The sequence below is a fragment of the Centrocercus urophasianus genome, unplaced genomic scaffold, assembly GCF_019232065.1.
Source record: "Centrocercus urophasianus isolate 14NV4802_14NV808 unplaced genomic scaffold, USGS_Curo_1.0 seq_14, whole genome shotgun sequence".
In the NCBI taxonomy this organism is placed as follows: domain Eukaryota; kingdom Metazoa; phylum Chordata; class Aves; order Galliformes; family Phasianidae; genus Centrocercus; species Centrocercus urophasianus.
The window spans coordinates 21,302,989-21,323,050 of NW_024884586.1; the positions used below are offsets into that span (position 1 = coordinate 21,302,989).

The 20,062-nt window shown below is 43.7% G+C and overlaps 1 protein-coding gene across 1 annotated transcript in view; it reads right to left on the reverse strand.

Annotated features, from left to right (window-relative positions):
* The window catches only part of GALNT16 (polypeptide N-acetylgalactosaminyltransferase 16), a 58,621-nt gene that overhangs the window by 20,417 nt on the left and 18,142 nt on the right, over positions 1 to 20,062 (reverse strand). The window contains exons 2-6 of the mRNA XM_042814132.1: positions 10,125 to 10,300; positions 7,227 to 7,325; positions 3,189 to 3,256; positions 1,394 to 1,459; positions 799 to 920 (exon numbers count right to left, since the gene is read on the reverse strand). Of these exons, the coding sequence (XP_042670066.1) occupies positions 799 to 920; positions 1,394 to 1,459; positions 3,189 to 3,256; positions 7,227 to 7,325; positions 10,125 to 10,300 (531 nt within the window). The remainder of the gene's footprint in view (positions 1 to 798; positions 921 to 1,393; positions 1,460 to 3,188; positions 3,257 to 7,226; positions 7,326 to 10,124; positions 10,301 to 20,062) is intronic.

A 20,062-nucleotide genomic window follows, 5' to 3' on the forward strand; every position in this document is an offset into this window, starting at 1 on the left:
TCATTCCTGAAGTTTTGCCTTCTTCCAGTTTAAGCCAGACATGGATACGAGTCAGCATAAAAGACTCAAACTCCTTTTTCTGGAGCCCATTACTCCATAGAATCCTCTATTTCAAAGGAGGGGAACAATCCCAGCCCCTTGCAAGCAGAGCTAAGTCTTCTTGCAAGCAGGGCTAATGCTTCTCTCCGTACCCCTCCCATTTCTCGTTTAGCAGAGCCATGTTTTCCTCTCCAGCCCTACAGTGCAACCAGCCCTACAGTGCAATTCACACCAATCCTTTCTGAACTAAACCAGCAAAGGTACGTCCCCACATGCACAGGCAGCTCTTCTGAGCTGGGAAGCTGCCTACATGCAGGTGGTTTGTGTTGGCAGCTCAGCAGGAGCATTAGTGGAAGAAAAGTTTTGGCAGCGACAAGACAGAGGGGAAAGTCCAGCAATAAGGGAGACAGCAGCCATGGAAAAAGTTGCCCAGTGTGCGCTGAGGTCACTATCCTATGTACAGGCAGAAAAGCAGCACAACACTGCAGGACAACTGAGGTACAAGTTGGTGGTTCAATTATTCACCATTGCATCTCATCACTCAGCACCTGCTGCCCTGCTATGTTGGCAGCAGAATGCAAGAAGTCCATCAGGGATCTGCTGCCCATCTAGCTCAGGCTGTACCTCCATCTGCCTGAGAAAGGCTACTTGGGAAGGCTCTGTCCTTGCTGGCACTGCTCAAGGCACCTGAGAGCACAGGATTCATCAGTCCCAGACACACTAGCCCTGTCCAGCTCAGAGAGGGGAGACTGTGCTCACCTCTTTCACTCTCTGAAGCATGGGCTGCAGCCACTCACTGTTGACTTCACAGTGACTGTCTAAGAAGGTGAGGATGTCAGCAGTGGCCATTTCAGCTCCTCGCACCCGAGAACGAATCAGCCCTGCAAGGGGGAAGGGATGCAGAAGAAAAGAAAGGTTAGAAAGGTAAACAGCTGAGCATCTTGCAAAAACTAAAGTACTTCTTGTAAACGTTACATGAGAAGACCAGGCACTTCTCCAATACAACACCTCTGTCAGGAGCAGAAAGCAGCTTTGGCAGGGCATCCCCTGGGGCAACATCAAATCTGAGCCCTCCCAACACACAAGGAATTATCTCATGTGCCACTTCTGTTCATGCCACTGAACCCTCACCTGGTTCCTGCCTTGATGACAGTTCCCTTCCCCTCCAGCCCTTCCCACAGGGTTTCTCTATTCTCTATTCACAGAGCCTCCAACATTAGGATACCAAGCCCTTATACTGATAAATAAAAAAAAACCATAATGGTAAGAAACAGTATGCACACAGCTGGCAAGCAAACAGTGCCATATGGGCAAATACAGCAAATCTTTGTACCTGCAAAGCTTCCACACTCACCTTCTCGACGGATGTTTCGTAGACACTTGACCTTAGGAATCTTGGTAAGGAGCTGACAGTCCTCAGCTTAAGGAAGGCAAAAAACATTTGGTACATACACATGAATTATTTGGCTTTAGTAGAGAGCTCCAACTAACCGTTCTCTTGTATCTCCATGGGAGGGGAATTTCTGCTTTCACTTAATATCAGCCTGATGGCCACAGTCCTCCTGTTTGAAGGGTACACAAAAGACACTGCTTGTCCACTGCCCACCTCAGACAGCTGAGCCTGTGCCTCCTGACACTCTGGTAATCCAGGCCTCCATTCTCTTGCACTTCGCACTTCACAAGAATAATGGGGCATGTGCTGGTAACACAGCACGGAGCGGATGGCTTTGATGAAACGTAGAGACCATAGGGAGCCAGAGCTGCAAACTGCAGAAGTGCCAAGTAAAAGAGAATCCTGTCATATAAAATGATTTCATCCATTTTCTTTGCCCTCAGCAGCTCATTTGGGCATTTCCCAACATTTGTTCTTAGGGTAGTTTCTGCTTGATTTTATTTAATAAAAGCCACGGAGAGTAGATCTGCTTCCCTGGAGGCACCATTACACTAACACACGGATGTCCAACTGAGGGCTTTGCTGGCAGCTTGCCAGGAGCTTGTGCCATCCCTCATTTCCTTTGCTCAGGGAACACGATGGAGAGCAACAGCTACTGGGTCTAGCCCAGCCATATGAAGGAGCACATCATGCAGGGTGCCACAGGCTAGGCTGCCTACAGACCTCTCTACTCCCATTCACAGAAGCAACACTTTCTAGAACACGCTGTTTTCCCTTGCTCCACTATAATATCCCATTCCTCCATATATTCCATGTTCCTCTTTATGTCTCACATCCTCTCTTTCCCACTGCCATCCTTCCACGGATGTTGTGCTCCAGGGAGAACATGAAGGCCATCAGCCAAATTGCATCTCCTGGCATGGTCCTGCAAGAGCATTTCTGCTCTCAAGGATACATGCATGCAATCTAAAATACTGCTCTTGTATGGGCACTTTGGCAGCTGCTGCACTATCCAAGTGAAGTGGCAGGTGTTCTTAATTAAAACCTACCGAGATTTTGCCGGACATCTGCTACAAGGGAAAGCATCACTCAGCTTGGCTAAGCCACAATTTCAAGTACATACAAGAATCCATATCAAGTCACTTACTCTGTAGGAGTGAAACTTATCACTACTTGCAAGAATCGATGGATTCTTTATCTTTGCAGAAACTGAGGCAGATGTTAAAACTAAGTGTCAATCTTCAAGCAGGTACTAAAGTGGTGAAATAAAGTTCAGATATCTGTTTGCCAGCAAGAAAAATAAGAACTAGCATAGGATGGGGCTTTGCAAAAATTCTTCTACCTAAGAGCCTAAATGGCAGTTTGTAGCTGAAGCCTGTGCAGTACTGGCACCAGAGATCCAGTTTGTGTAGATCTGGAATGCTTTGGCCACTGACACTGTACTGGAATTTTCAGGTGCTGAATGTGAGACAGTTAGGACTCAGAAACACTCAGCTTCAATAGTTGGGTGCAGCTCAGTCCTTATCCAGACGTGACTCTGAAGCCCTCACGGGTTTTAATACCTAATTTCACCATCCACCTCTGCCATGACCTCTACCATGCATGTAAACTACGCACACAAATACCACCTCCCTTTTCCTTCTCCTTTGCAAAGAGACATGATGGAATCTCTGTGAAAGAAGGGAATAAATAAAGCAACCAAAAAGGAGAACAGAAGGAGAAAGAACAAATGAAAGGGAAATAGGTCCATACTTACGATCTGAGCTGAAGTCATCTACCAAAATAATTTCCTGGATGAGGTTGGAAGGGGTCCGGTTCAGGACGCTGCAGGAATCCAGAGAAGAAAAAGACAGTCTCTGCGAGTTGCCATAATAATGATAATGGTAATAGTGACACAAGTCTGCTGTGTCGTGCATTACAGCAGGAATACCAAACTCAGTAACGTGGAAAGAGGTAACACAGCTCTTTGTATGAGGGTCCATTGGAAGCTGAACTGCAAGCAGAAACATCCCAGAAAGAAACAGCATCTCAATCAAACCTGAGAAGGACCCCATAGCTAGAAAGATGGTTGTAGGGTCTGCCTGGAAGCACCTAGGAAAGGATGCTGAAGCATGCTCTCTGCCTCCTAAAAGACAAAGAGGAGAGCATTAACAGCCCTGCAGCAACCAGGAAGCTGTTCCTGTCCACCAGACTCCGGACAAAGCTCATCACTGCTGGGAAGTAAAAAGAGAGTTGTTACTTTTCCCAGCTAGGAGTACTCTCAGTCTTTTCTCAATGATTCTCTTTTTGGGAAGAAACCAATTCTCTTTTATGGCAATGTTTTGGACTTGTTTTGGTTTGGGTTTTTTATTCCCTTCTTTCGATTGTTATTTGTCTTTCTTTCAAGCCATATCACTTGCTGAGAATACAGACTTTTCCTTGGGCTGGGATTCACTGTGGCCTGCAATTGGCTTGTGTTTACAAGATGCAGGCTTTCACATACAAGGAAGGAGAATAAGAGTTTACACTCCTCACAGAGATCAATACAGTCTAGTACTCTAGACTTACAGCATCTTCATTTTGAACTCCTCGTTCCTCTCATTTGTTATAAAATAATTGAACTAATTTTCCATAAACTTCTTCAAACTCCTCCTCTGGCTTTACTAGAGCTACACAGCATATTTCCTCTTTAAGCCTCCTTCTGCAAATGCACAGGCAGGTCCCTATTGCCCTCAGTAAGATGGCTTCTATACTGAACATTGCTCACACTTGAGCACACCAGTGAAGAGGACAGTTCTGCAAATATCAGCCTTAAAAAAATCAGAGACAATCTCTACCCTCCTGGTTCTAGCATTTTAGTGGTACTTGCTCTTCTGATTTCAAGCAATTTTAGAGAAAGCGTTGCTTAAATATTTTGGGTTATCTTATTTTATTCAATTCGTTTTGTTTTCTGTTTATTTTGCTTCCTCTTTGTTTTGGTTTCTTTTACACAGGAAACACAACAGCAGCAACACCATACTCCCAAGCATAGACTACTAAGGCTAAAGAGAAAGAAATTACTGTATGGTAATTAGCACACCAATGGCTTTGCACACAGAACCCAAATTTCCTTAGTTTTCCACTGTCCCACAGAGCAAAATCATTTCTGCTCTGCTGCTATGTATCACATTCTACTCCATTTGAGATTTATACTGCTTCATATACCTCAATAATATTTGTATTTTGAGCTTACACATCCCAAGATGACAGACATTGCATTTTCCAAAGCTGAATCTCATTTGCTGCTCTAGGCTCATACTCCTCCAGATACTTCAGAACTGCATAATGGGGTGGAAGGTGGGGCTATGTTCTTTCTGGCATTTATGATTGCCCCTTCCCCCAGAACAGCTATTATCTGCATATTTTACAGACAAAGTTGCCTTGCACTGAAATTCTTGTTCACACAGACTTAACACAAAACATTAACAGTCCTGACTGGCCACATCCTGCAGCATAACTGCTGTAAGATGGTATTCTACACATTCTCTTGCTACCCTATTAGCAATACTCGCATTTTCTCCACAAGTTTCAGGTCCTCCAAATCAACGGAACTGGAGAAAAGGCAATACACTTTGTTTTCTCTTCCTCAGTTGTTCACTCTATCCCCCAGCAGAGAGGAAATATTCTTGAGGAGTTCACTACTTATTGTTCAATGCCTAGTTCCACTCTCAGCTCTGCAATAATTTGCTGTGGATCCTCGGAAAAGGTACTTAATCTTCTTTGTCTTGCCTGTCTTTTTAACAAGGAACACAGCAGTCTACTATTTCACTTCAGAGAGGTGAACAGACTGGCACAACAATTGATTACTCTTAGGCACAGAATGTATTACTAGGCTTCCAAAATCCCAGTGCTAATCCTTCTTCTACAGCAGAAACATAGACTATTCCCCTCATCTCAAGGATACCTTACCCTCCTTATTCTTTTCTCACAACTTTCTTTTTTCAATGTCAGTGCCCTTACTTTGTCCCATGACACCATTTCAATATTGCCAATATTCTACTAATATTCCAGCTGCTCTACGCTGCTGATTTGTCCCTCTCCCATCAGTCCAGATACTTTTTTTTTTTTTTTCCCTCTTTTCTTCTCTGAAATTATCTGCTCTGTTTATGGTTATCAAGCCTTCTCTGATTTAAAAGTGAAGGCTACTAGCCAATATCTGGCTGTGTGCCACTGAAAATACTGTAGAACCCAAGAATTCATCCTTTGGGACCACTCACCAAACAGGGATAAATCCAGAACACTTCTGACATTTGATGTTGCAGAGTCACTATCCTTGGAGATACTCAAAACAAACTGGACATAGACCTCAGCAACCTACTCGAGCTGATCCTGCTTTGAGCAAGTCTGGCATTATGCACTGGCAACATTCATCTGATCCTTAGTACATATAACCCACAGAGGACCTGGATATCAATTCCTACCTTTACGGGTTACTTCTGTTTTGAATGTCATCTTCTCTACATTTTATCATCATAGCATCTTCTATTTGATTGGCTGCATTGAGATTTTCTTAAGGATCACACTACCACAGTTTCTGAGCACCTAACGATTTATTGTTTGACCTATGACATAATCAGCAGAAATCTCCTGCTGTTGTCCTACTAGCAGCACTGTAGTTCCAAACAAATCTACTCATTTTCTGAACGGTGGCTGTGTAGGGTTAATTTTATGGTTTAAATGAAAAGAGAATGATAAGAAAAGGCAAAAATGTGTTAATGCAATATATACAGGACTCTGAAAATACAGCAGCACCAAACCCGGCAGACTGAAACGCAGCCTTCTAACCATGAGGCCAACTTGGGAAAGCCTGTTATTTATTCACAACGTACATTTCTCTAAGCCCACAGGACCTGACAGGAGAAGTGATGATGATGAATAATACATTCCTGTTAGTGAAACCATGAATTCAACCTTCTACCTGAACAATTCAATCTCCTTTCAGGCTTCACAAGCTGTTCCTGGACTTGCTTGCAGGCTTCAGGGACCATGTGAACAAAGGCTTGATAACTCCGAGGGCAAAGGGCATTTTTTTATGTAGAAAGGAAAAGAAAAATAACCTCCCCAGATTCTACAGGGATGATGAGGAGGGGAAAGTGCAGCACTGCTTTGTGGTACAGATAATTGCACGCTTTCTTCTGCTTGGGGACAAGACTCTATGTCACTGTTTACCTGATAGATTTGGCTACTGCCGATACTCAGACATTAGGAGGTACTGGCACAAGATAGCAGGTGTCCTGTACGTACAACAGGGTCTGTGTGAAAAGCCCCAGGGAAGACCTGGTGGGCCATTAGGTTCAGATGTTTCTTTTAATCAGCTTTCTGCTTGAAAGACTGCTCACCCTGTTCTCAGCAGGATAGCCTCACCTTCTGAAACTTGTACCCTAGCAGGAGACTGGCTGCATATTTCTGTTAAAATACACCCTCCCAGGCCCATCCCCTCAGCTACATCTGGAAGCCCACATTTTCCCCCTCTGGTCCCTCAATCTTCCAAACTAAGATCATACTGACCATTCCCCATCTGCGGAGGCAGGTCCAGCAGCCCTTTTCCTGCTGCTAACGGTCCCATCATAAGAACTATGCAGTAGCTACCTGCAGACACTTTGAAGAAACACCCACATCACCAATCCCCAGCCCAGACCCATCTTCGTGGGCCACGTCTAGGACAGATCACTAAGCATACAGGGGAGGTCCACCCACCTTGCTTGCATAACCACTGGAAAATGTCTATTTCTGCAATGGTGCCCCCCCAGGGCCCAGCCCCTCTTGCTGAACTCACCTCCTCACTGTGCGGAGCAGCGCAGAGCGGGCCTCATTGTGGAAGGTGATGATGAGGCTGGTAGCTGGCAGGTCTGCATCATAGTGTACAGAGGTGCACCTGCAATACAGAAGAGCAGAAGCATGAGCCAAACGCTTTCCACCAGCTGGGGCAACACATCTACAACTTCCTGAGGAGAAGAGAACTAACATGCTAAAAACAGAAACAGCGCAGCAGAGCTGCAGCAAGGAAAGCCTCAGCAGCCCCTGTACTAAGGACAGCAGGCTGTGCCTGCCAAAAGGCAAAAGCTTTGAGGTTCTGGTACCTAAACTCATAATGCTGCGTGCATTATGGATGAGAATGCATGACTTCCCTGGGGAACAAATGCTCAACACTGTGGATTCTAGCCCATGAATTTGTCTGTGTTTCATGTAAACTCCAGTTCCTTCATGCATAGGACGTGCACACGCTAAGGATGCATAAAGCTGGTAGATCCAGGCATCAGTTCAAACTCTTTGGGCCTACTGAGGTTCCTCAGCTTTTCTTCTGAACATTAATATCTCAGATAGCAACAGAAAATAATTCTTCCCATCTTCCCATTTCACTTAGTAATATTATGTATACTCATCCATATACTCAGAATGAAGAATCAGTTTGCGCCAAGGCTGATTATACCCTGTGGACGACAAGCATTCTGGAGAACAACTCATGGCTATGAATCTTGGATCCAGTTCTGGCAGTGCTAGAAATGGCAGATTTGGACTGATGTGCTCCTGTGGAATTATGGCTTATTTTTATTTTTAACTACTCCAGGCCGTGCTTAGACTAAATACATCACTGGACAGAATATGATTTATTTCTTACAGCCACTTGTTGTACTTCTACATTTACTTACCCTTCTTCTATGGCTATTATTGGACTGTAACTATTTTTATCATCATGCTCGATTCTGCTAGTTTAAAACTATTCTAATCTATTGTTATTTTTCATTGTAACAAATTGCATTTGTTAAGGGTACAATGACTTCTTCCATCAATTTTCAAGCATACAAGGAAACCTTCATAAAAAGCTTGGGGCCAGACATATCACATTTATTATTGTTTCAAAATGACTCCATGGTTTAATGAATGTAAAATGCATGAAGTCACTAGCAAGTAGAAAAACAAGATATTGGTGTGCACATTATTTGAGACAGACTTGCCAAGTTCTCAGCATTATTAGAGCATCACAGGGGACAAATATGAAGTTTGTGCTTGTAAGCTGGGTCTGCCTTTGCTTTGGATCAAAAACCAGCTAGCTACATCTTCAGTTAGAATTAGCTTGAAGGATATAGACTCAAATATGCCCTATCTGAGCTTTGGTGCCTAAGGAAAAATACAGTAGTGTCCAATTCATCCCTGACTCCTTGAACTGAGCCAGAGCCATTTGTGACAGAAGGAAGGGCTTTCTCAAACAACATCTAACTTGTACCAGCAGAAATAAGTCCTTATGTTAAGCTGTCATCACAGCAACCACTCCAATATTGCTACATGACACGGTACTCAAAAGCAACATCTCACTCTCAAACCAACCCCCCCCGCAAATAGTAGGAACATGATAACAGATCTATCTGCCTTGATTATATGCTGCTTAGGGCGTCCCCATTGCTATAGGGAATCTCTGCAAAACTGAGGCCTGAAGTAGCTATACATTTCCAGAGAACAGTATACATATGTCTTTAGACTGAAGCACACAGGTAGGGCTTCTCACAAAAAGCATCCTCTGCATGCTACGACAGATCACAGATCAAAATAAATAATTCATCTTCGAAGGGTACTGGTTTAGGCTAGAACATGATAGCAGATTAACAGCAAACAGCAATTCTGCATGGCAGGGGGACTGCCAGTAACAGAGGACATGCACCACTGCCTCTGAGTCACCAACAAACCAATCCTGAATACTACACTGGGGAACAGAAGCACAAGACTTTCATCTAACCAAGGTCCCAGCCGTTTCCATTCACTAAGCACCCTGATGGCTGTCAGTGCTGGCAGGCTCGCAGAGCTCCACATCTCCTGACACCCCTTTTGCAGTTTCAATCAAGTTAGATGCTTGGTTTCCCCTTCCCAGAAGTTAAGAGGCGTTGCTTTGCAACACTACATCTAAGTTTCAAACAGACACCAGTGTTTCTGACATGGTTACTTTGCTCCTATTTTTTCTTCTTTGAAGTAGGCTGCTTTGCAATATTCTATTACTATCAAACCTATCATCTTCAAGGTAGTGTTATCTTTCTGTACTAGAGAAAGAACAAAATAATTACCTGAGCTCTGGTAGTCATTTACAGATTAGCTTAGTCAGCAAAATAAATTCACTCCAGTGAAACAAGGACAGAACAAGGAGCACTCTGCAAACCATGAAATATTCACTGTCTGAACATGAAAAGCTCATTATTTTAACCCCCACCTCAGCAGAGTTCATCCAAACCGTAACACTCAGAACACACTAAACGAGATTTAGACAGCCAGTTCATAGCAGGTGAGCAACAGCAAAGTAAAGCAATGCTACAACAGCTGAGTACCTTGCAGATAGGACAGAGGCTCACTGAGAAATCCTGAGTGTGGGGGATTTTATGCAAAAAACAGCTTCCGGTCAAGCAATTTAAACTGCAATAGAGGGGCTGTTCTGAAACTCAAATGCTGAAGTAATAGGATGGAGTTTAGACCTGGGAGAAGATATGCTAGAAAAGCAACAAACTAGGACTGAATTAGCCAGGGGTCTCCCATGCATTTGAGACCTTTCCACATTAACCATGAAACAAAGTGACAGACCTTAGAGAAGAAAAGCTAAAACCATCTTCTGTTAACAGGGCAGAACACAGGAAGTCTCTGGACTCCCCACAGCAAGCAGCAGCCATGGCTTGGAGCAAGGGCTGCACAGTACCTGTAGTGCCTGGTGTCCCGTATGGGCCGGTCACTGCTGAGTTTGTCACTCTCTAGCTGATTAAAAGCATGCTGGCGGTAGGGGTCTTCTCCAGCCTTCAGCAGCTTTGAGGACAGATAAGCTTTCTCATCAAAAGCCCTCCTGCTGTTCTTCTCTCCCTGGGGAGCTCTCGTCACCTAGAAAAGAGATAAGCATCAGGGAGAGCAGCTGATTGATGTTTCAACATTGGTAACACATTCAGATGTATACACTAAGGGAAGGGAGGTCATTTGTGACACATCTGGAAGCGGGTCAGGTATGGAGAAAGGCAGGACAGGCAAGAGCTTGGAAAAGAAAGGAGGAAACCTTATGGATGTAATGTTACAATTGCCTTCTCCAAGAAAAATTGCAGGCCTTGCTATCCTTACAGACTTGAGTAGCTTGGGTTGAAAGTTGCTTTTCTGATAGCCCAGGCAGAGCCAAATTCTCTGTAGCACTCGTTACACAGGACGTGTGAGACTGTAGGCATTTGGAAGCTCTTGCAGACAGCACAGGTTTGAGAGCAGCGCCAGCCAATGCGGCTAAAACAGTATTTCGAGGAAAAACACTTTCAGCTTTTCGTCAATCACTACTGCATACAAACACTGTCACAGCTGATTCAGCAGATTCCCCTCTGTGCCTCACCACCCAGTTTCACAGAACTCCAAAATAAAACTGAAAACTGCATATGACCATCCCCAGTCCTACGCACAAGCTAAAACAACTGGGTTATCCCCTCTCCGCTCTCTAAAGGCTTCTTAACTTTCCCTTCTTGGGTCATTGAGCCCACGCAATGCCAGCACTTGAGGACCATTCACTACAGCCACTGGTAGGGAAACTGGGATAATTCGCACAGCAAAATGTTATTAAACAAACTGTCTATGGTAGTGGTTTAAAAGATGGAATCATGAAGAAGCCATAAAATGCTTCCAGCCTTGTATGAAGGTATGCTGGACCTCCCTAAAACTGCTGGAATAGACAGATTCTGGCATATCTGCAACTCATAGAAAGTGACAAGAAAATCTCCAGATCTCAAGATCCCTGTATAATCAATGAATATTAAGATGCTATAATTACAAAATAAACAAGAGAGTTAGGCAAAGCAGATTATGATAACAAAGAGAGAATAGATAGAAAGCTTACCCATATCCTAAGCTCACTTACAAAACTCCAGCAGAGCAGGTCTCCAGAAGAGATCCTTCCCCCCTCAGTCAGCTCTTAACTGGGTCTAGGAGAGGTAGAGCCAGGCTCCATCCCTTCCTGCAGCACAGGTGAATTGCCTTCAGCTGTGCTCCTCTGGCTGACTCATTGCTCACCTCAGGTGATCAATCAGAGGTTCAGGCCATGACTCAGTAGTTGCTATACAATCCCCCTATTTAAAACAGTTTGGATATCCTCTAATATTAGATTTGATCATGCTTCTTCCTCTGCTATATGACTACTTTTAAGACTGTTAGAGGGCAAGAGACCATCAACGTCAGGCAGCAGTTCACTTAATCCATCTTAATAGGGTTGGTGACAACTCAAGAGACACCGCACATGGCAAATTCCCGAAGCAGCAGTGTTTTAAGGTAAAAATGTCTCTGCACTCATCTCTGAGGGATGTTCTGCAGTTCAGACAACCCTAAGAGACATGGACAGTGGAATAAGATGACAGTAAATGGAATTCAGTGTAGGCAAATGCAAGGTAATGCACATTAGAAGAAACAAATTCAACTACTTGTGCACACTGATGAACTGCAAACTGACCGTGACCACTCGTGTTACAGATCTGAGAAATTCCATGGACAGCTGAGCAAAACCTCAGCAGTCAGTCAGCAGAGGTGGAAGATAGGACAACAAGAGCAGACTAAGGACAGGATGGAGAAAACAAATTATCATGAATGCTGTTATACAAAAAATCAGTGACAGCTCAGCACTTGTGGCTAGAGAACAGATTTTTGTCAAGCCAGACTCTGGAAATAAATTATTAGGGGATGAAGAAAAGCTAAAGGTTAAGATTATTCAGTTTGGAGAGAAGATGAATAAAGTGAGGGGGAAAAAATGATAGAAGTCCTATAAAATTATGCCTACTATACCCGAGGTCAACTTGATGCTCAGATTTCCCATTCTTATCATAGAAGAATAAAGAAAATGTCTTGGCACAGGAAATAAAGCTGCATTACTTTCAGTACCAAGCAACATACTCAGTCACTGCACAATCAAGCTGCTGCATATGGATTTACTCTGGTTTTGGTTCAGGCATGCTTTAGCAGACAACCCTCTCTTCCACTGTTGCAGGCACCTCACTGGGGGTGCTGGCCCCTGCCTCTTGGACTCTTCCTTCAGGTTTTATCTTCAGCACAAGCAGGAAGATTGGCTCCTTTAAAAGCTGAAATTTATGCTATAAGTTATGTCAAACAAAGCTTCCAATTCTACTTCCCAACCTAGTAAACAACACTGATGTGAAGCAAAAGCCAAGCTAACCATGCTCCTTTAAATATTTTTGCGGTCACTCACTGGACCTTACTACTTATCTCTGTCACCCCAGGCCCTGGAAAAGCAACAGCTGGGTTTGGTTTCTATTGCCATGAATGTCGCACAAAATGCTGGCACAGCTGCAAGCCATTTTGTCACAGCACTGGGAGGGCTCCCCAGGCACCTCCCTTGGGCATAGGCCATGGCCATACTGTGCTATCGGCCCACAGGTGGCACAAGCAGGTCCATCGGTGCCCTTAGGGCAATGACACATTGACACTTGAACTATTACAGGTAATTCATCTAGCTAGCATAGTTCTGACATTACTTCTTCCTAAATTTGATGTATGAGTGCTAGGGTGCTGGGAATCAGGTGTCGGTTAAGAAAACCTCCCGTCTTTATTTTGACTGGTACCTCTTCATACTGTCCTTAAACAGGAAAGAAGGGACATTTAGGGCATAATAACTTGAACAGCTTAGCTTCAGTGCTGAGAAAGGCACCGCAACAAGTAATCAAACAGCTGATCCGCAGGCACCAAGAAGATAAAAGGGTGACACATAGCAGCAGACTGAGATTTGGCAGGACCACATCATGTCAGACCAATCTTATTTTCTCCTGAAATGGAGTAATCAGTCTTATGAGTGTGAATAAGCAGTGGATATGACGTATCGTGACTTTGGTAAGGATTTTTATACGGTCCTACAAGATAACGTTAGCAAGCTAGAGAAATAGCAGCCTTGATGGAAGTCATCATCAGAGCTGAATTGCCAGCTATTCATTGCCAGAGCAGGGAAGCAATGGTGTGCACAGGTGTCAGGGGTTTGTTCATAACTGGCTTGGGTCAAAGAACCAAATAGTTTTATCAAACCCAAGGAAAATCCAGCAAAAACATCAGACATACTGGGGAGTCAGATTAGAACTGAAAATTATCTCAACTTACGTTTGTCTGAAAACAATACATAAAATTCAATAAAGGCAAACCTCTACAGTTCAGCAGGACAAAACACAGAGGAAATAAGAGGAAGTAAGCGTTCTTCAGAAATTACAACTCATTATGCAGAATACAAAAACAAAGTTTAATGAGGAGAGGACAGCAAACACTGCCCTGGAGTTGAGTCCAGACAGTTACAAAAAAGCCTAGCAAAGTGAATATAAAGCATATCACTAGAGGACTGACTTGCTTTCCTTCCCTAGAATATACATGCTTGACTGCAGAACATTTATCACTACTAATTCAAAACTCACTTAACAGGAACAGCACAGGTTCTCCATGAAATAGTAGACAGCCCTTCACAAATTCCTTTGAGGTGGGCAGACTGACATCAACTCCCCTGCTTTTTTTCCCTTCGCATTAACTTCTCTCACTTCAGGAAAAAATTGATGTAATCATACACGAGCTTTAGGTATGTTAAAGGCACACTATGTACAGCTGAGTGCTAACTCAAGGCTTTTACAAAATCAGTGGGACAGCTCATTGCCACAAGCTATACGGCTACACACCCCGGATCCCCATGAGTGAGGCCGAAACTACAGATGGGAGTTACAGGAGCAGGAGTGCCCAGTTCCTTCTGACACTGTGTGACAGACCAAAAAAAAATATCACTACATTAATGCAGAAGATTAACAGGCACTGGAAAACTGAGTGTCTAGACTAGGGATTAGCAAAGTAGCTTGCACAAACCAAGGTTTGACCCAAACACCGCTGTGACCTCCAACACAACTCACATACCAACATTTCAGGAAACAGTGTAAACATTCTAGTCTCATTTCAGTGCTTCTCTTTCGCACATACACTTTTTCCTGTCAGTGACAGAATGGACCTAGTTGCTCTCCTGATGTTGAATGCACATCATTATTTGTGTTTTGAGACGGTTGAAGGGACCAGCAACTGTTTAAGCAGTGAAAATAATACCATAAGCAGGGTATTAAGGGAAAGGAATTAATGCCATGCATGTCTGTGACAATTTGAGGACTTAATTTCTCAACTAGCATAGTGATACACGTGTAGGCCTGTAAGTCCTAAGACAGCAAGACATTCACCCATGTATATTGTTGTTATCTGCCTCTGGATACAAACACACCAATTCCAACACTGAGAAAATAGCCTCTAAAACTAGAGCAATTTGGGAGCTCAGGGTCCCAAGATTATTATTATTATTATTTTATTTTTTATTATTATTTTGCAACAGTAGGGTTTGCCAAATTCAAAAAGGATAACCATATTCCACGGGCCAAGAGGAATCATTACTCATCCAGAGTAAGGTCTGCAAACCTCTCAAAAGTCACTATAATTCATCATTTTACAGTTACTCTGAAGTTAGCCTAACAGCAGTATTATACAACAGGATGTGTACTTCGCAGCTTACACATCTTTCTGGGATTATTTAGTCTAGAGAACAAAAGGCCCCAGGGAGAAATCATAGCAGCTTTCCAGCATTTAAAGGAGACCTACAGAAAAGATGGGAGATGCTCTTTATCAGGGAGCATAGTGATAGGACAAGGGGTAATGCCTTTAAACTAAAAGAGGATACAAGTCAGATTAGATATTCAGAAGATATTGTGAGGCTTTGGCACAGCTGCCCAGAAAAGCTGAGGATGCCCCATCCCTGAAAGCATTCAAGACCAGGTTGGATGGAGATCTGGGCAACCTGATCCAGAGGAAGGTGTCCCTGCCCATGGCACAGGGTTGTACCTAAATGGGCTTTAGGGTGATCTACCACACAGCCTACACCTCCCTTCCACCATCCTTTCAGGCCGAAATCCCTTCAGCAGAAGTGTTCCCCTCTGAACTGGTTCAGTGCTAGCTTCTACTCCGAGGATTTAGTTACCAGCTGGCTGGCTGAGCACATCACCTCCACTCAGAGCAAGTCACCTCTGTAAACCACTGTGGAGCCACTGGTATCCATAACTAAGATTTTCCTGAATGAACTCACTCCTCTAGCTCCGTACTCAGCTCCCGTGACCTGACGCTAAGCCTCAGAGCAGACAGGACAGCACAGCACTGCTACCAGCAACCAGGCTGCTGAGGAGTGCAGCAGCACTTGGAGATGCTACACATGGACTCTGAATGACACAGTGTTCAGAAAGCTGCAGCAGATCCCAAGAAATTCCCAGGAGATCTGGGAGTACTTGCCAGGAAGCAGGCTACTGTTGATGGGCTGAATCTACAAGATGTCTCAAATGTCAATTGCCAGAGGCAGCTGTTTCAGAGGGGGTGCTGCATTCCCTGAGGGGGTTTATGAATCCCAGCATTCACATGGCTGTTATGCCTCATGGAATAACTCATATACTTCCCCAAAAAATTGCACAGAATACGTAAAAAGGCTGTGCCTAGCAGTATGGCCTAGTTTATTCATGCCTTGTCTAACTGTGTAAAGCACTTTAAATGTGGTTTGGGAAGCACGCTCTTAACGTTTCGTAACAGAAGTTCTGTAAGAGAAGTGACCACAATTAAATAGAACCATCCTCTTTTTTGTTTGTTTGTTTGTTTGAGAAGTACAAGTGCTGACAGAGGAGCAAAGAAATTGATCTGAATGTTTTGTTCGCATATTGCACAAACTGGAGTAACACAGTGGAAGAAGTAAAGCAATTTGAACTGATCAGCTCCCACACCAGAAAACTGGTCACGAGAGATTTTCTACTGGCATCAGCTCTGGACTATCTTGAGTCCTGCTACCTTTTCCAAACTATGCTGGAGGATTGGCGATGGGTCCCCACCAGAACCTATTTTCATTGCCTACTCTGAAGAAGCTATGGCCAATAAGCTGCAGCTGCCAGCTCACAGGTGTTCTTCAGTACTGTGACAAACAGAGCTGTAGCCTCTTAGGACTCTAACCCAAGGGACAGTGTAAATAAGAAGCATAGAAAGTCTGTTGAGGCTTCCTTTTCAGTGCTGCAATTTGCTCAAGATGCCTCTGCATCTCCCTATTGTTTTCCACTGCTTCCTGGTATTTATTCCTTTTGCACACACAGAGGCCCTTCTCTGCTCTACTCTTGTTTTAGGTCTGAGAAGTTCTGTCTCTGCTGTCATAGCCAGAAAGTCACAGGAGCCTATCCAGCATTTCTGACTTGTTTTTCTTTCCTTTCCTCAGCTTCACCAAACATTAAACTGTTGACATGGAGAGCATCCTCAAGCATCTGGCTTGAACAGGTTGAAATCCTGTAAGAGGCCAGAAAGGAGAAATAAATATTTTTGAGTGTTTGGTTTCCACAGTGACCTTCTCCCCACACCCATCACTTTCTGGACACCACTCTCATAGCTCCCTCAAGAGAGGCACAAGATGGCACAGTGTTTTCCATGGCACTACCTTCAGTCTGGAAGTAGCGATCATCACATCCTCACATGGTGTCTGTCACAAGCAGCTGGATGTTCTAAGTTTCTGGTGTAAAGGATTTAGAAAGGGGATGATGCTGACCTGCAGGTCACAGCAATGGTATGATAGACAAGGACTGACCGCTACATTTCAAACAGACTTGCCATGGTTCATCCTACCACAGTCTTTGCTTTCATGTCTAAAAACTGACAACCTTGCTTTTGAGGCAGCTACGTGACCTCTACCTAATGATCCTATTAGACATCTTGTTAGTGACTCTGTAGAGGAACATTCTTATGATACTTTATTCTGACCTTGCACGTCCTTATCTTCAGGAGAGTGAAATGCTTCCAAAAAGAACACCTTGATCACTTTGCCTAGGTCCCAACAGGTATGCAAAGCAGCATAGGATAACACCTAGCTGACCACCAGAAGTAACTCAGCACACCAATAACAGCACTGAAGCAGACAGTCTACATTCATTTTGCAGACAGCAGCCAAAAGAGCGCGAGGTGGATCCAAGTTGGAGGAGGGAAGATTTAGGTTGGATGTTAGGGGGAAGTTCTTTACAAGGAGAGTGGTTAGGCCCTGGAACGGGCTGCCCAGGGAGGTTGTGGATGCCCCGTCCTTGGATGTGTTTAAGGCCAGGCTGGACGGGGTCCTGGGCAACCTGATCTGAATGTGTATGTTTGGTGGCCCTGCTAGGCAGGGGGGTTGGAACTACATGATCCTTGAGGTCCCTTCCAACCCGGGTGATTCTGTGTGATTCTGTGATTATGTGTGAGGTACATACTGCCACGCTGGTTACGAGCTCAGCATTGCACGTAAACAAATCATTTTCACATGCAGAGACTGACCTCAGTATGACCTAAACTCACTCCATCCCCATGTAAATTAAGAGTCCACGCATAAATCACAACACCATGGCTTTACTTCTGGATACAGTCCACAGTTTGCATTTGCCCTGCCTGATGTATACTCACTGTAAAATGGAAACCTTAGAAGATGGAACTTGTTTTACCCTCACATGACAAGTGCATGATACTGACAATTATGCTCTCCTGCTAACCAAGACAGATTTTTCCCTACATTTAAAAGGAAGTGACCCTATAAAGCACATACATCTTTGACCCAGCTATGTAATTCTTGAACAGGTCTTGAAGAAGTTAGCATAGTCTGGATCCTGCAAAACCTTTTGGCCCAGCTAACCAGAAGAAAGAATATATCGCCCATAATTGGAGAGAGGGGAGTTGATATCTTGGGGCATCCTTCGAGTTTTTTGTTTTTAGTGTTATGTAAAGCAACAGTGGAAGCCAAAAGCACTTCAAACAAAGATGCCTGAGGGCACTCCCTTCCAAAAAAGCTCTGAGGAAATAAAGCTGCTCAGAACCATGGAAATCCAGGCCCCAGATGACGTGAACCAGTTGCCAGCGCCTACTTCTTCTCTGAGTTTGAAGCCTAATGCACACAGATGTCCATTATGCAAAACTTAAAAAATTATGCGACAATGTTTAGTTTTAATATGTTTATGGCATTTACATACATTGAATTTATATAAACACCCACATGTCCAGACACACATACATCTGGCTTAGTATTCACTTAATCTTCATCTCATTCCCTGGAGTAGAGCCATATTTTTCCCTATTTGGTTAATTCTATTGTAACACAAACACCACCGTATTAGTTGACAGAAATTCTTCACTCTTCTACATTTCTCTCTGGGAAAACAACAATATGAAGAAAACCCTGAAAAAGTGAGTGAGGGGAAAGTCTTCAAAATGACTAGGAACCAGCAGGAGAGGGGACAGTGAGTTTTCTGAAGTTGTTTTTCCCAGAAAACAGCTCTTGTTGCCCAAATGCAGCTATTTCCATCCATAAATATCTATGATAACATCTGGCATCAGGGAGAAGACAGACATGACAGCACACTATGAATACATAAAGGACTAGGCAGTTGATGTTGGCACCCCTACCAGAACAACAGTACTGTCAGAGGTCCCAGTGGGTGACTGGGGATGGGTACTTCAGGGAATTAAGTTTCTCTACAGAAAATTAATGGCCACACAGATATGAAGCCGTCTGCTTTCTGACATCTGTTCAGCATCACCTCCCTAGCAAAAGCCATCTAGGTTTCTTGTTGTATACAGGAGTGCTGCTTTGCATTTCATATGTGGTTTGTAAAAAAAAGGTACTAGAGGTTGTTGCATTTGTTCTTCCCCAAAAGCATCCCTGTCTCTGTAGACATATAAACACCTTCAGAACGTCACAGTGTCCAAATAATTTTGAATGATTAAAACAAGAAGTAGCAGTGTTTTGTTATTTGTTTAAGTGTTAGATGTACTGAGGATACTTAGTGCTTGAACTCATATTCATAGCACCTCACTTTATATCAAGACATATTTAATGCCCTCTTGGTTACCTGCTAGCACCTACAACATCAGTAGGTCAGTTCAAGTGGGTGTGGACCAGGTCTTCATTAAATGCTTCAGCCAAACAAATTGTTTCCCTATGCCCACTCCCCCATCTATGCTGTCTTCACAGACATGTGTGTGCCTCCTGTGCTGCTGCACTAATCTATTCCCTCTGAACTCAAGTGACCTACTTGAGCCTTTTTCTCCCAGTGAACCACAGCTGTCTAAAGTGACAGATGCAGCCACTGATATTTTCACAGTGGAGAAAGCAACTTCAGATCTGCTAAGCTGGCAATGAGGGGCAGTGCTGTGTTATTCCCCAAGCAAACAGAAGGCAGAAGTCAAGTGGCATGGAGAACAGGAGGCTGAGAGTAGGCAGTTGAAATGGTAATAAAAACTAACCTCCCCCAAATGAAGTCAGGATACTATATTTTTAAATCACTGCATACCTCAAGACAGAGGGGAAATGAAACTACAGTAGCCCCTAGCCTTCCACAGAGAACATACAGCACAGAATATGGACAACATTTAAGAAGATAGCCTACATTTACATACTATTTTTCTGAAAAGCTGTGAAGAAGTTTCCTCAACAGTAGCAAAACCAAGGATTTAACTATAAAAAATAAATAAATAAACATCAGAAAGCTTCAACAATTAAGCAAACAATATTGCTTCCCCAAAACATCCTCGTCTCAACTCATGCAGTTGCTGTGTGCTTCTTGCTAATGCAGACAG